Source organism: Myxine glutinosa, chromosome 6, assembly GCF_964187855.1.
Source record: "Myxine glutinosa chromosome 6, kmMyxGlut1.1, whole genome shotgun sequence".
Taxonomy (NCBI): Eukaryota; Metazoa; Chordata; class Myxini; order Myxiniformes; family Myxinidae; genus Myxine; species Myxine glutinosa.
The window spans coordinates 33,928,628-33,943,392 of NC_136266.1; the positions used below are offsets into that span (position 1 = coordinate 33,928,628).

General features: G+C 45.8%; 1 protein-coding gene across 1 annotated transcript in view; it reads left to right on the forward strand.

The window, feature by feature from the left end:
• Window positions 1-14,765, forward strand: part of SHCBP1 (SHC binding and spindle associated 1) — a 149,080-nt gene that overhangs the window by 78,364 nt on the left and 55,951 nt on the right. The window contains exons 5-6 of the mRNA XM_068119310.2: window positions 10,235-10,327; window positions 10,810-11,067. Coding sequence (XP_067975411.2) covers window positions 10,235-10,327; window positions 10,810-11,067 — 351 coding nt within the window. The remainder of the gene's footprint in view (window positions 1-10,234; window positions 10,328-10,809; window positions 11,068-14,765) is intronic.

Genomic DNA, 14,765 nt, shown 5'->3' on the forward strand with positions numbered 1-14,765 from the left:
CGAAATTTGGCCAAGAGGTAGAATGTGTGACAAGGACGAAATGATTCGATTTTGATGAAGATGCGAAATCGGATCCGGCTGCTAGATTTTTTTAAAGTGATTCTTCACCATGAGGAGGGAGGGCCAAAAACGATACATAGCAGGATATCTCTAAAAGTTGTGGATGCATTTGGACGAAACTTGCTGGACCAGTTGGGTGTCTGACAAGGACAAATAGATTCGATTTTGGTGAAGATTGGAATATGGATTCGGATATGAGAATTATTTAATTTTTTAAGTGGTTCTTCACAATTGGGAGATGGGGCTAAAACCAACATATAGCAGGATATCTCAAAAATTATGGATGGATTTGGACGAAACTTGTTGGACAGGTTGTGTGTATGACAAGGAAGAATCTATTCAATTTTGGTGAAGATCCGGATACGGATCCAGCTAGTAGAATTTTTAATATGGATTCGGCTACATTCACTATTTAATTTTTAAGTGATTTTCACCATTGAGAGATCGGGTGAAAAGCGATAAATGACATGATATTAAAAAAAAGTTATGGACGAGTTCTGAATAAACTTGGAGGACGAGGTGGTTAGATGACAAGAACAAGCCGATTAGATTTTGGTGCAGGTCCGAATCCAGATATGTCCTGTCAGTGGGATGCAAAACGTAAACTGTTCACCAGGCTACCGTGGACGTTCTTGGATGCTGGTCCGTACAGCCACCTGTGGTTCCTTTCCCGAGGTCGTCATTTGCCACTAATAGGTTCAAAAGTCTGTCTGGGTTCTGGATGTCTCTCTGTGCAGGATCTGCAGATTGATAAATTTGGTTCCTTTTTCTTTCTTATTTTATTACTGATCACAATGACTACTTTATCCACATCATACCGTGTTCAACCTGCTCAAAGAATCACACCACCAAGACTCGAACAGTTCAATCTTTGCTATTCCAACATTAGATTGGTTTTGGTAAATTTACTGCAATAAAAACCTTCATTCAGGATAATTCACCTAATATGTTAGCACTTTATTGTGAGTCTCGCCTGCATCCTGATACTGTATATCGTCTAATTTATTTGAAATGCCTGGTTATATTGTTACGGCCCTGGGTTTTGGGTCTACTTAACCTCGGTACCTCCCGAACTACCGGTCCTGAGGCCACCAGGTACGGATAACTGCTAGGCAACCGAGAACGCCAATTAGTCGACTGAATCCCCCCATGGTCCTCAGTCTAATTTCTGTTTACCTGAGTTGTCGGCCTTTCCAACCGGGTTTTGCGCCCTCAGTGCATGCTGATCTTAGCTAAGTAGTCAGACTGCCAGTACTCACCAGACTTGGACTAGAGCCAATTATTTGGGGTAGAATGTCCCGGCTACTCTAGTACGGGATATACTGTACCAATGATGGAAAATACATCACAAGCATATTGGAAGAACAATTCACCAAGAGAGGGTTTACTTGCAAGGATGGAGGGGAAAAGGGGAGCATGTAAGTAATGAATAAGCAATCGACGTGCATTTTATGTACAATAAATCGATGAATGAGCATATAATTCACAAGCGCTTTGCAAGATTGTCTCTCTGAAAGGACCATCTGGATAAACCACCATCCAGGAAGATATCCCTCCTAGCAGGAAGGAAATGCTGCAACATTGGGTGAAGATGATCACTCAATACCATTAGTAGCTATTGGCATTGGCCTTTCCTTCTAAGGGAATGACTACACACAAACCATGCCAGCAAAATGCTCCCCACAACATTACAGAACCACCGAACCCATCACCGTTGGAACCAAGCACTCAAGGTTGTAAGGTTCTTTAGGTTGGCACCACACGTGCACTCGTCAGTTTGTTGAGAAAATTATGAAGGATGATTCATCTAACCATAGCACATTTCTCTACTGCTCGATAGTGCATGGCCTGTGCTCTTTGCACCAATGGACTCACAAACGTGCAATGCCAGGTGTTATGAGCAGTTTGCGCATTGCAACCTGACTATGGTATCCCGCTCTGTGGAATTATTGGCGGACCGTTTTTGATGAAATTGATGCTCCCCAGGTTGAAATTTACAGTAAATTGAGCTGTAGTTGCTCGCCTGCTTTGCCTTACACTTCAAATTAATGCACAGATATCACGATCCTGGAGTATGCACTTCCTCCCACTATTACCCTTTTCTGATGATGTCTTTCCCTTGGAGTTCCATGCCGACATCACCTTCGACACCGTTGCTCGTGAAACGTCAGCAAGTTGAGCGTTGTTACTGAACCTCCTGCCAAACACGCCCCAACAATCACCCCCCTTTCAAACTCACTGAGGTCTCCTCTTGCACCCATGCTAACCATAATTTTGGCAACCAGGCCTGTGCAGCATTTCTATACATGACCCTAAGCATGCTGGGATGTTATTTGCTTAATTAACTCGTGGGCCACACTTGTGTGGAAGCCGTTGCATTCAATATAAGTGGTGTCCCTCATTTACCCAGGTTTTTCCATTTTTTTGGCTGCTACCCGAAGCTACGCTACCTGTGTACTACTGTACTAAAAAAAAAAATCCAACATTTTCTTGTAAATTATGAGGTTTTTTTCTCTCTAAAAACACCTCCCGGCACTCGATGATGAACCTCTGGAGGTTTTACGAATATCCGTTTCGCCATCTCTGTGAAAAGTGTGACAGACAGACAAACATCTCTTATAGTGTAGATTTTTCCCATGTCTGGGCTGTTGCACCTGCTTGTCACCTTTCTCTCATTGGCAGGATCCAGCAGCATGCAGTGAATCCGTTTTGGCATGAGTTGGCATCATCGTTGGAACCTCTTTCCGTCTGATGTTCTTTAGCTACGTTGAGTCTCTTCTACAGATCTATTATCATGGAAGGCTCTCTGAATGTCCTTCCCCACCCCCACCCCCCCCCCCCCCCCCCCACCCAGTGCACTTTCAGATGTTCACGCATTTTGCAGCTTCTTCACACCCTTGTACTGTATTTATCCCTGCAGCATTTTGGCTGATTCAACACTGTCCTTGAATTTTGATAAAATGTTGAAAAGGCAGATTTTTTTATGTCACGTGTATAAAATTGGAAGAAAAGAAAAAAAGGAGGAAAATGCTGCCACTAAATGCACCTCTTCATCAAACCTAATGACGCGCCCTTTGTGCTCCAGAGCAGTTTCTGTCAAAGAAAATGAAATCAAAGCAATTGTTTAACCACAAAAGAAAGGAGAATGCTTATTCCAACCAAGCTTTATTCCTCTCCTCTCATATCCTCGAGTTTAGTTCCATTTTATGAGCATCATTTAATAAGTTTATCAAAGGAATGGAGAGGTGCTTGTGAATCGATTCCCATAATTGTACACAGCACAAATACTTGACAATAGTGTCACATGGATGCATGAGAATTGCTCGTGGCTTTGCAGCAAATGGTCGTTTTTAAACTTTAGGCTGCGGGTAGGTAATGCGTTTGAGACTTTGGGGTGCACTGCCAATTATACTTTTGATGGTTTTATTTCCGAGGCGCTGACTGAAGCTCAAAGGAAGAGAACGTGGCTCGTGTGCATGAGATGAGAAAGGGGAATAGGACGCACTCAGGATTACAATGACCGTGTTGTGCAAAGTCAAGGGGATGAATGCAACGCACGGTGGATGTGCAGCGAGAAAGAGGGCACAGGTGAAGGTGGACCACGGGTCATTACAAAACGATAGATGTACGCAGCTTCTCTCTATTCATTTATTTTTTCTTCTCTTTTTGAGAAAATGAAAACCGGCTAAGGAAACGCATTGCTCACCGGTTGTAGTTTGTTCAGTTTTTGGAGCATAACAAAATGAGGTCAGGTGGTTTGGGAAGGCAATGATGGCTGGGTCTCTGTGTACAGTACAGATTATTTTGAAGGAGAAAATAAGGTACATTTTCACAAACAGAGAATGAATAGGTCTGATCATAATGGTTTGCCTTTTTTCCCATCCTTGTGTGAAAAAAATGCACCATTGTGCATCAACTGCAATTTTGATCAACATTCCCGTAATGTATGTGCAGTCAGCCATGGCTAATAGCCTTTAATGGATCCATGACAGCTGGCTGTGAAACCAACGTATGATGTCACTTGTGTTTGTGAGACCACAGTTAGTTGTGACACACAGAATGTCACGATTTTATGTTTTTTTTCGACTAATCGTAGCCGAGCTATGCCTGCCTCCATGGATATAGTTTGAAATTAATTGAAGTTGCATCTGCTGATTAATCTCTGTACTGTATACATTTATATACATATGTATTATTCTGCATTGTATGCACAATACAAATGTATTATTCTGCAACTGGACCAGACGGCATCAGCCCACAGGTCCTAAAATCCAGCCCTGCCGCTCTATCTCACCCTCTGTTCTCTTCACCCTCTCTTTTGCTCAAGGTCATCTGCCATCAGCTTGGAAATCAGCCGACACTACCGCTTTACACAAAAAAGGTGCAAAAACAGATCCTCACAACTACAGCCAAATCGGCCTTCTCCCAATTATCAGCAAAGTCATGGAATCCATCATTGCTTCGGATTCCAATCTTTCCTCTTCTACAGTGGCTTGATCTCTGATCATCAATTTGGTTTCAGATCAGGTCACTCGACTCTGGACATGTTGCTTCTGCTATCTCAGCAATGGATGGAGGTCCTCAATGCCAAACAGGAAATTAGAGCTGTCTACCTTGACATATCACATGCCTTCGATACGGTCTGGCACCCCGCTCTGCTCACCAAACTCTCCTCATATGGTATCCATGGAAATCTCCACGCATGGCTTGCGGATTTCCTCTCTGGTCGTAGTCAACGTGTAGCCCTGAATGGGTTTCTCTCATCTCCTCTTCCTGTTCAGGCTGGAGTTCCTCAAGGCAGTGTTCTGGGCCCTGTGCTTTTTCTGGTCTTCATCAATGATCTCTCCGACCCTCTGGAAAATCCTCGCTATCTCTTTGCTGATGACTCAATTCTCTGCCGCTCCATTCCTCATAGCTCAGATCAGCAGTCTGCAGCCTCCTCACTCTCTGCAGACCTGGACAAAATCACAGACTGGTCAAACAAGTGGAACATGTCTTTCAATCCTGACAAATCTCACACTCTTACGATGTCTCTCCGAAAAGACCGACTGGATAACCCTCCCATCTACTTTCTGAACAATCCTCTCCAAGAAGTTCTGTCACTCAATCTTTTGGGTCTCACTACCTGCCATGATCTTTCCTGGGAAAACCACATTTCCAAGCTGGCCTCAAAAGCCAGTCGCCGACTGGGCATCCTCCGTCGTGCGAGGTCCTTCCTTGGCACACTTGAGCTCCTCACCACATACAAGGCTTTCATCCGCAGCTCAATGGAATACTGTTCTCCCCTCTGGGCTGGTGCTCCTGCCTCACACCTAGCTTGTCTTCACGCTGTTGAAACCAAAGCTTTAAGAATCATTGGAATCTCCCGCGATGAAGCTAACTCCGAGGGCCTTGCCTTTCAATCACTCACCACAGGCAGATAGGTGGTCGTTCTGTCTTCTACCGACTCCTATCCGGCCAAGTTTCCCCAGCTCCATCTGTGCTCTGTCCCCCAAATATTCCTACTGGTCACACAAGATCTGCCAGTAACCCTCTTCTTGTGAAATTGCCAAAATCAAGACTCTCTGCTTACCTTCACTCCTTCATTCCTCTTTACTCCCGCCTCTGGAACAAACTCCCTCACTCTCTACAATCCCACTCCTCCATCCAGGTCTTCAAAACAGCTGTTCACCACCATCTCTTATCTTCCCCCATCCAAAACCTTGATCTGTTCTACCCCCGTTAATTTACCCCAAATCCACCTCTTTCTTTTTTTCCCTGAAATACCACCTTTTTTCTTTGCTGGAAGTTCCAGCAGTGTCCATGTGTTTTATACTTTCCCACCCCCCTCCCCACCCCCGCCTTCCCCTGCCTCTTCCCTTCAAGCCCCCTCCCTCCCACAGATCTTCCGCTGTCCCTGTTCTCTTCTGTTGTACTTGTGTGCTTCCCTCTCTCTCCCCATCTTGTCTCCCGCTCCCTTTTTTGTATGTTTTGTGTGTCCGTTTGTTGTTTTTTTTTGTGATTGACGTTAGCTCTTACACGAGCCTCGATCTTGTATCCCCCAAAAAATTAAAAAATTAAGTGTTTGTTTGTTTCTATGCGATTGTGCATTTGTACGTTATTTTTTTCACGGCCGAACCATAGCACCTAGCTCGAGGCCCCAAATTTTGTGTGTACATACTTCAGAATCTGCGCAAGGTTTTAAGCTAACAGACTATCGTGCGATTACCCCTCTTAAGACTGGAGAAATCACGGATGTCCAAAACGAGCTTTAACTCCGAGGCGACGATCAATGGCGGATTTCCTATACACACATGGGAGGAAGGGAGGAAGAAGAAGCGGGAAGCTTTTACCTGACACGATCTTGCCGGGCAGCCTTCAACCTGCAGGAAATTAAACTCGCACGAAACGGAATTTATGTACAAAAGAACAAGGCTTTATTGCCATGGATGCCAATAACAAGAACGCACCGGTAATTAAATGTCCTAAATCGGAACGTCCCCACACAGACTTCAGATACAAGGACGAAGGAATATTCAAATAAAATAATCGTTGTGTTGGGGTTTGTGTGGTGGGAGCTTAGCTTTTGTGATTCGTCAAGAATCGTCAGGGATCGAGCGCATTCGTCCGACAGTGCTGGTGTTGGTGGGAACTGCCTGGTCGTTGGCACGGAGCGGCCCTCGGCGCGCCCGTGCGATCGCTCGTCAGGTCCCGTGTGTGAACGCAGTGAAGGAGGATCGTCAGCGCTCCAACAGCAAGCCTCACTCGTCGTTCGTATGTAAACGCAGGGAAAGATCGTCGGCACTCCGTCTCTCCACCAACGTCTGAAGGCAAGAACAGGTCCAAACTCAAAAGACGGCAAGAAGGGATGAGAGGCAGAGGCGTAGAGCGAAAATGTCGGTCAGCCGGTCGTTTTTACTGATCGTCCTCTGACGTCAGCTCTCTTCTCGAATCGACCGATCACGTTGGTCGCTTCTCATTGGCTGAGCGCTTGGTGCCCTGCTCCCATGCCATTGGTCGGTGGCCAATCACAAGTCCTTCTTTACCCTCCAATCGGTGCTCTTGGTGTTGCTCACCCCTCCCCCTCCCGTCAATCACGAGTTCTCCTTGGCGTGGCTATCGGCCCGCCTGTGTGATGGCTGCCTGCCATGGCGCCGTAGTGTGCGGTCGCTTGCTGTCTGCTCTTCCGGTCAGTTTTATCGTCAGTCATTGTAAAGGGGGATTTAATTAATGTGGTGCACTATTGGGCCTAGCTAATGTGTGTGATGTGCTGCCATACGGGACAAAGGAATGATCACCAGGTCTGACACACAGGGGAATTAGCTTAGTCCTTATTCCACTTGTCATGCCCCAGTCATCGTAATGGGGATGAAGATACACTTAATCCGACATCCGGGCTCGACAGGTCCTCTACTTCTTTACATCGAGATGATTCTAGCTACCCACGACAACTGGAGCATCAGACCTATACAGATCTACCTAAATCTATATATGCCCTACCCACCGACATAACAATACGTTGGCCTTGACGTCTCTTTTCAGGCCACCAAAGGCCGCTATAAAGTGTATGTTGAGATTTGGGGTCGGGCATCTGGCAATAGGTAACCACGATGAGGCCAATAACTCCATAGCTTTTCAATGTCCAACACGTCCTGAAGCCACCGCTGGGAAAAGTTCACCCATCTGGGCAGTGCCAGGTGCCCCCTCTCCTAGAGCCCCCTCTCCCCCACCCCTGGACAGCACCAGAAAGGTGCACCAATTTAAACACCAATTTTACATATTTTTTGTAAATTTAAACCAATTAAAAGCACCAATTTAAACCTAGTACATATTGTTGCAGATATGAGGATTGCATTTTTTTTGATTGTGTGTATTGTATTGTGGTAAATTGTTGTGTAACATTGGTTGGATATGGCCCCTCCTGCCTCCAGAGTTGTGTAAAGGTAAAAATGGCGTCCCGGTAGTTAATTCCATGAAACACCACATTGCAGGACACTATAAGACCCTTGTTCAGTAGCTTATATCTTTATTATGTGTTTTAGAGTAAGGCCTTGTCTTCCATTAGAATGACACTCCATTGCACCAAGTAAAAGAAATAGATTCCCTTCAATCCCATTCCCAAAAACCTCCATTTCCCCCTTTCGTCATTGCCAAGCCTCGATTGCCAATTACATCCCCTCCAATTGCCGCCATTGACCACGAGGCAGGGTTGGGGAAGAAAGGCGGGTCCCCACCTCGTCAGAGAGGGGAGGAGTGAGTCAGCCCCACTCAACCAACCACGAACAAGGGGTTGGACTTGGAGAGGGTGTGGAAAGGAACAGCAAGGAGGTTCGCGAAGGTTGAGGGGCGGGGCCTATATAACCCACCGCGGGACGTTCCCGAAAGAGACATGAGATGGGCTGAGAAAGGAGAGGAGCTTTTACGAGAGATGAGCTGAGATCTGAGATGAGTTATGACAAGAGCTGAGTTGTGAGGTCCAAAAGCAGTGGTCATCCAGGGAAGCGCAAAAGCCTGCTATTCGTCACCTTGCTCGCCAGCGGCAGCGTCTACAGCAGCAGCAGCAGCAGCGTCCCCAGCAGCCACAACGCTCGCCAGCCATTTGGGGCCTGGACGGCGGTTTGGAGCAGGGCCGCGGAGGAACGGCGGCTGCCCAACGCGCCGATTCGTGCTGCCGAACCAATTGGACTTTCCTCTCCTTCCAGCCAATTCCTATCATCATTCCCCGTGTGAGTCGTCTTTGTTTGTTCTGTCCTGGGTAGGTAATTAAGTCTGTATAAGCTAGTAATTTGCACTGTTACCTGTTTTTTTCATGTCCGCTGTAAATACCCGTGACTGCTCTTTTTGCTTATGTGTGTGTAAATAATAATAAACCCTGTTACTCTTCTGTACGTCTTCTTCTTCTTCCTCTTTGCATTCGTCGTCTTAGTCTTTTCCATATTGAGTAGCTGTGGCGCGATACGGCCAACGCCTGGGTGAATCGGGTGAATCGGGGAAGAACTGTTCGGCCGCGGCGCCTCCGCTCGGCAAACAACATCCTTAACCGCAGACCGTAACAATATTTTTTGGCTTGTATGTAAAGTTAAAACTCAATAAAAAATAACGTCCATTAATTCTGTATTTGGAGTTTGATTACTTTCGTTTCATGATTCTGATTAGAAAAGCGAATGGGTCAAACAGCAGAATGTGAGGGACAGGGCTGGGGCAGTGGGGGCAGTAGAGAGATGACTGGGAGCCAAGCTATTTGTCCCAATCTGTCCCACCAATTTTCGTCCCAATCTGTCCACAACATTTTGAGATACCCTGCTCATAGACAGACAGACAGGTGTGAAAATACATAACCTCTATAAACAGGCATGATGAGAAAGGTGTGGCAGGCTCGGGGTCATCACCAGGCTGTATAAAATAAAAAAGTGGGAAAGTTTTTTTGGGGTTTGGGGTGGGGGAGGGGGGGGGTGGTGGAAGGGTGTGTCGGCGAAGATGGTTTTATGGTGAAGAATGTACAACACTATCCCTTGAGGAGACCTTCTCTCAGACATCACACTCAGCACAGATGTGCACAATCACCCATCCATGCTCAAGTTCTCTCCAAGTCAGACTAATATCTCTGTACCCCTTTATCTTCAATGTTTCTAGGTACATATCTAATTCCAATTTAAACCTATCTCCCATGTCTGCTGCCTAAAATCATCTGTGGCTATTATCAATATCCTAAACACACTGTCGTGGGTACGACTCTCTTAACTCCGCACTGTCTTGCTCTTTCCCACCCCTCAATTATGTAAATATGATTATTAAAGGCAGAACAGTACATGTTTTTCTGTTAATATTAAGTGGTCCAAAACTACTGCCTTGAGGTTGCCATGATAATTGGCTTTTTCGATGTCAGTGACATCTCTCAATTAATCCTTTTGTTCTTTGACACTTTGTTTCTGGAATTCTTATCGGAAACAGAATCATACTCGGTGTCTGTACTGTGCCAGTATGTTGTGCAGCACTTCCTGAAAACTTTCATATGACCGACACAAGATTTTGTCGTTTGTATATATTTTTTTGACATATGAAATGTACTTCTGGCCTGTAGCGTTGCGCTTCCTCGGATAAAGATTTCCCATTTGTTCCTTGAGTGCACTCTGACTCCTGATGAGTATGTTTGAAAAGGTGCTTGAAACTTTTGATGCCTCTTGTTGCCATCCAGGTTTTTCTCAAACAATATCTGGAGGGATTGGGATATTGAAGATGATGATGACTATGATTACTTCGTACGCTCTGCGGGCCCGAGACTTCGGCTGTAAGCTTTGTCCATACACTGCATTATAAACTATATTTCTGGAGCCTTGTGTTAGCTAAGCAGTTAGGGTGCCGGCTTGGGATCCTAGGATCCTGGGTTCGAATCCTGGTCCATCTCTGAATTAATGCCAGGGGGGTTGACTCAGCCTGTCATCCTTCTGAGGTCGGCAAATTGAGTACCAGTTCACTGGTAATTCCTTGTGTCGCAAGAGGTGACTAACAGGGTTTGCGACAGGAAGGGCATCTGGCCATAAAACATTGCTCCAAAAAAGGGGACCATGGTGCCCAAAAAAGGCCAACCCCTGCTCTGTGGGGAAAAAATGGCTATATAATGGGGTCACTATAATGGGGGTGGGGTCACTATATAATAAACTATATTTCTAATTTTTAGCAAGTGGTTTCCATGATCAGTCTGTTGGATTTCTTGCTCTGCTGTGACACAAAAAACCCCCATTGTGTTGATTTGTTTTGTGTATCCCACAGGCACTATGACATTCTTGAGGGCCGACTACCTTCAGGTCTCGTATCGGAGTACAGTCGTCTCCTGAAAGAGTGCCGAGACAAGTACTCTCAATTTGTAGCTTTGAAACGCAAGCTTCAGGATGCGGAATCCAATGATGGTGTGGAGGAGATGGAAGACCCCGAGCCTGACCCCGTCTCCATGGTGGAGGGTGTGCATCTTGACAATGAGATAAAAGCACTGAAACAGAAGCTCAAGATATTGGAGGATCCCATGTTAAGGTGAACAGCAGGGGTTGTGGAAAGGGCTTATGTTGTGACTGAGCAAACCTTTGAACATGAGATCGGCATCTACTGATGAAATGATTATTTTGATGAATATCTTTTTTAATCCGATATTCAAACTCGACTCAATTGGGTCATGCACACCCACATATATCCGTGTGAGTGTGTGCACGCTCAGGCACTCACTCACTCGCACACATTCAACTCGATTGGGCCACGCACATCCCCTTGCTTACACACCCAGACATCCATAGGTGTGAGTATGTACAGAAATCAGTTTCACTCAGAAAAAAGCATCAATTCCATGAGGTCGAGTCTTTTGTTTTCTTTATAGAAACAAAGGAAAACAGAAAAATATCCTTTTTTTCTGCTCCCCTTAAAGCCTGTAAAGCATTGCCAAAAATTGCCAAAGTGGTTTCGCAGGTTATACAAACTTAGCAGACTGCACTCCATATTGCAAAGTGACAGAAAATAGTGTCACTGTATGAGCAAATTGCTGTTCAGCCAACATTGAGCCTGCGCACGAAGAAGCTGTTTGAATTTTTTGTTTAAAATTGCTGCACATTGGATGGAGGACTTCATCTTGTCCCACAATGTGGCCTAGAATGACATAGCAGTCAGCTTGGCGTTAGAAAACTAATCATCGTCTTTTTGACTTTGGCATGGCATGTCATGCATGGTGAAGTGTATATCGACATTCAAGGTAATGTGGCAGGATTTATCAGGGGAAAATGTGATTGGAATGACCTACTTGAGGTTTTGTTATCAATTACCTGCACTGTGCACTTGTTTTGAGTCATTTTAATTTGGCAGGACCAATGTGACCAGGGTCAGCACCCGAATGTTGTGTATCTCCTGTGTTCGGAAGTGGTTGGCTATTTCCAGCTGTAGCTCCCCTACCAGAGAATTGAATTTGAAACAGCATGCTCTGGATCCCGTTCCACAAGCCACACTTGGCTGTAGTCTGCTGCTTCCATCAAAACCAGCGGGAATGGATATGGAAACGTGTGTATCGGGAATTCCACAGTCACAATAATGGACTTGGTGGGGTCAGTGAGGGCAACATCCTGCCCCCTGCTCAATACAACGTCTTGCCTTTGAAAGTAGTGTTTTTGAGTGCTTTCGATAAGTATGGTAATCCTGGCTTTGTGTCGGTGAGGCATCGTGCGATTTGACCGTCCATTATTGTCATAGTTTTGAATAGCAATTTCATAAAACGTGCATTTTGCAGGTCAGAAAGGCTATTTGGTGGTTTGGAAAACCCTACTATCAAGGTTCACCTTTGCAGTGATTCCTTGGCAATGTAGAATGATGGTCAGGCATACAGTGCATTCAGAAAGTATTCAGACCCCTTCACTTTTTTCACATTTTGTTATGTTAGCCTTATGCTGAAATCTTTTAAATTAATTTTTTACTTCATCAATCTACACTCAATACCCCATAATGACAAAGAGAAAACAGGGAGGATTTTAGAAAGTTTTGCAGATTTATTAAAAAGAAAAAACTGAAATATCACATTGACAAAAGTATTCAGACCCTTAACTCAGTACTTAGTTGAAGCACCTTTGGTAGCGATTACAGCCTCGAGTCTTCTTGGATATGACGCGACAAACTTTGCACACCTGGATTTGGGGTTTTTCTGCCATTCTTCTCTGCAGATCCTCTCAAGCTCTTTCAGGTTGGATGGGGACCGTTGGTGGACAGCCATTTTCAGGTCCCTCCAGAGATGTTCGATTGGGTTAAAGTCGGGGCTCTTGCTGGGCCACTCAAGGACATTCACAGAGTTGTCCCGAAGCCACTCCTGCGTTGTCTGGGCTGTGTGCTTCGGGTCATTGTCCTGTTGGAAGGTGAACCTTCGGTCCAGTCTGAGGTCCTGAGCGCTCTGTTTCAGGTTTTCATTCAGGATATCTCTGTACTTTGCTCCGTTCATTGTTCCCTCAACCCTGACCAGTCCCCCAGTCCCTGCTGCTGAAAAACACCCCCACGGCATGATGCTGCCACCACCATGCTGCACCGTTGGGATGGTATTGGGCAGGTGATGAGCTGTGCCTGGTTTCCTCCAGAGATGACGCTTAGAATTGAGGCCAAACAGTTCAATCTTGGTTTCATCAGACCACAGAATCTTGTTTCTCACAGTCTGAGAGTCCTTTAAGTGCTTTTTTGCTAACTCCAAGCGGGCTTTCGTGTGTCTTTCACTGAGGAGAGGCTTCCGTCTGGCCACTCTGCCATAAATCCCAGATCGGTGGAGTGTTGCAGTGATGGTTGTCCTTCTGGAAGTTTCTCCCATCTCCGCACAGGATCTCTGGAGCTCAGCCAGAGTGACCATGGGGTTCTTGGTCACCTCTCTTACCAAGGCCCTTCTCCCCCAATTGCTCAGTTTTGCCGGGCGTCCCACTCCAGGAAGAGTCCTGGTTGTTCCAAACTTCTTCCATTTAAGAATTTTGGAGGCCACTGTGCTCTTGGGAACCTTCAATGCAGCATATTATTTTTTGTAGGCTTCTCCAGATCTGTGCCTCGACACAATCCTGTCTCTGAGCTCTGCAGGCAGTTCCTTCGACCTCATATCAAGGTTTTTTGGGGGGGTTTTTTTGTATATAATATCGAGGCTCATGAAAGAGCGAACATTACTCACACAGAAAGTCAAACCGACGCATAAAACACAAAATAAGAGGAGCGGTAGACAAGATGGGGAGAGAGGGGGAAGGACACAAACACAACATTTGAGAGCAGGGACACCGAGAGAACTGTGGGAGGGAGAGGGCTTGGGGGGGAGATGGGAGAGGTATAAAACATATGGACACTGCAAGGACTTCCAGGAAAGAAGTTGGAATTTCGAAAAAGTGTATCTGGGGTGAATTAACGGGGGAGAAAAGATCAAGGTTTTGGATGGGGGAAGATTCGAGATGGTGGTGAACAGCTGTTTTAAAGACCTGGAGGGAGGAGTGGGATTGAAAGGAGTGGGGGAGTTTGTTCCAGAGGTGGGAGAAAAGGGGAATGAAAGAGTGAAGGTGAGCAGAGAGCCTAGATTTTGGCAGTTTAACCATAAGAGGGTTGCTGGCAGATCTTGTGCGACCTGGAGGAATATTTGGGGGACCTCGCACAGAGAGAGCTGGGGGAGCAAGGCCAGAGAGGAGTCGGTAGAAAACAGAAAGACCACCAAACCTGCCTGTGGTGAGTGATTGAAAGGCCCTTAGAGTTGGCTTCATCGCAGGAGATTCCAATGATTCTGAAAGCTTTGGTTTCAACAGCGTGAAGCCGAGTTAGCTGTGAGGCAGGAGCACTGGCCCAGAGGGGGGGAACAGTATTCCATTGAGCTGCGGATGAAAGCCTTGTATGTGGCGAAGAGCTCAAGTGTGCCCAGGAAGGACTTAGTACGACGGAGGATGCCCAGTCGGCGATTGGCTTTGGAGGCCAGCTTGGAAATGTGGTTTTCCCAAGAAAGATCATGGCAGATAGTGAGACCCTAAAGCTTGAGCAACAGAACTTCTTGGAGAGGATTGTTGAGAAAGTAGATGGGAGGGTTTTCCAGTCGGTCTTTTCGGAGAGACCATGACTTCTAAGCCACAATACCTACACCATGTTGAATTACAGACTTCTAAGCCACAATACCTACACCATGTTGAATTACAGACTTCTAAGCCACAATACCTACACCATGTGGAATTACTGACATAACCCACAAGACCTACAAAATG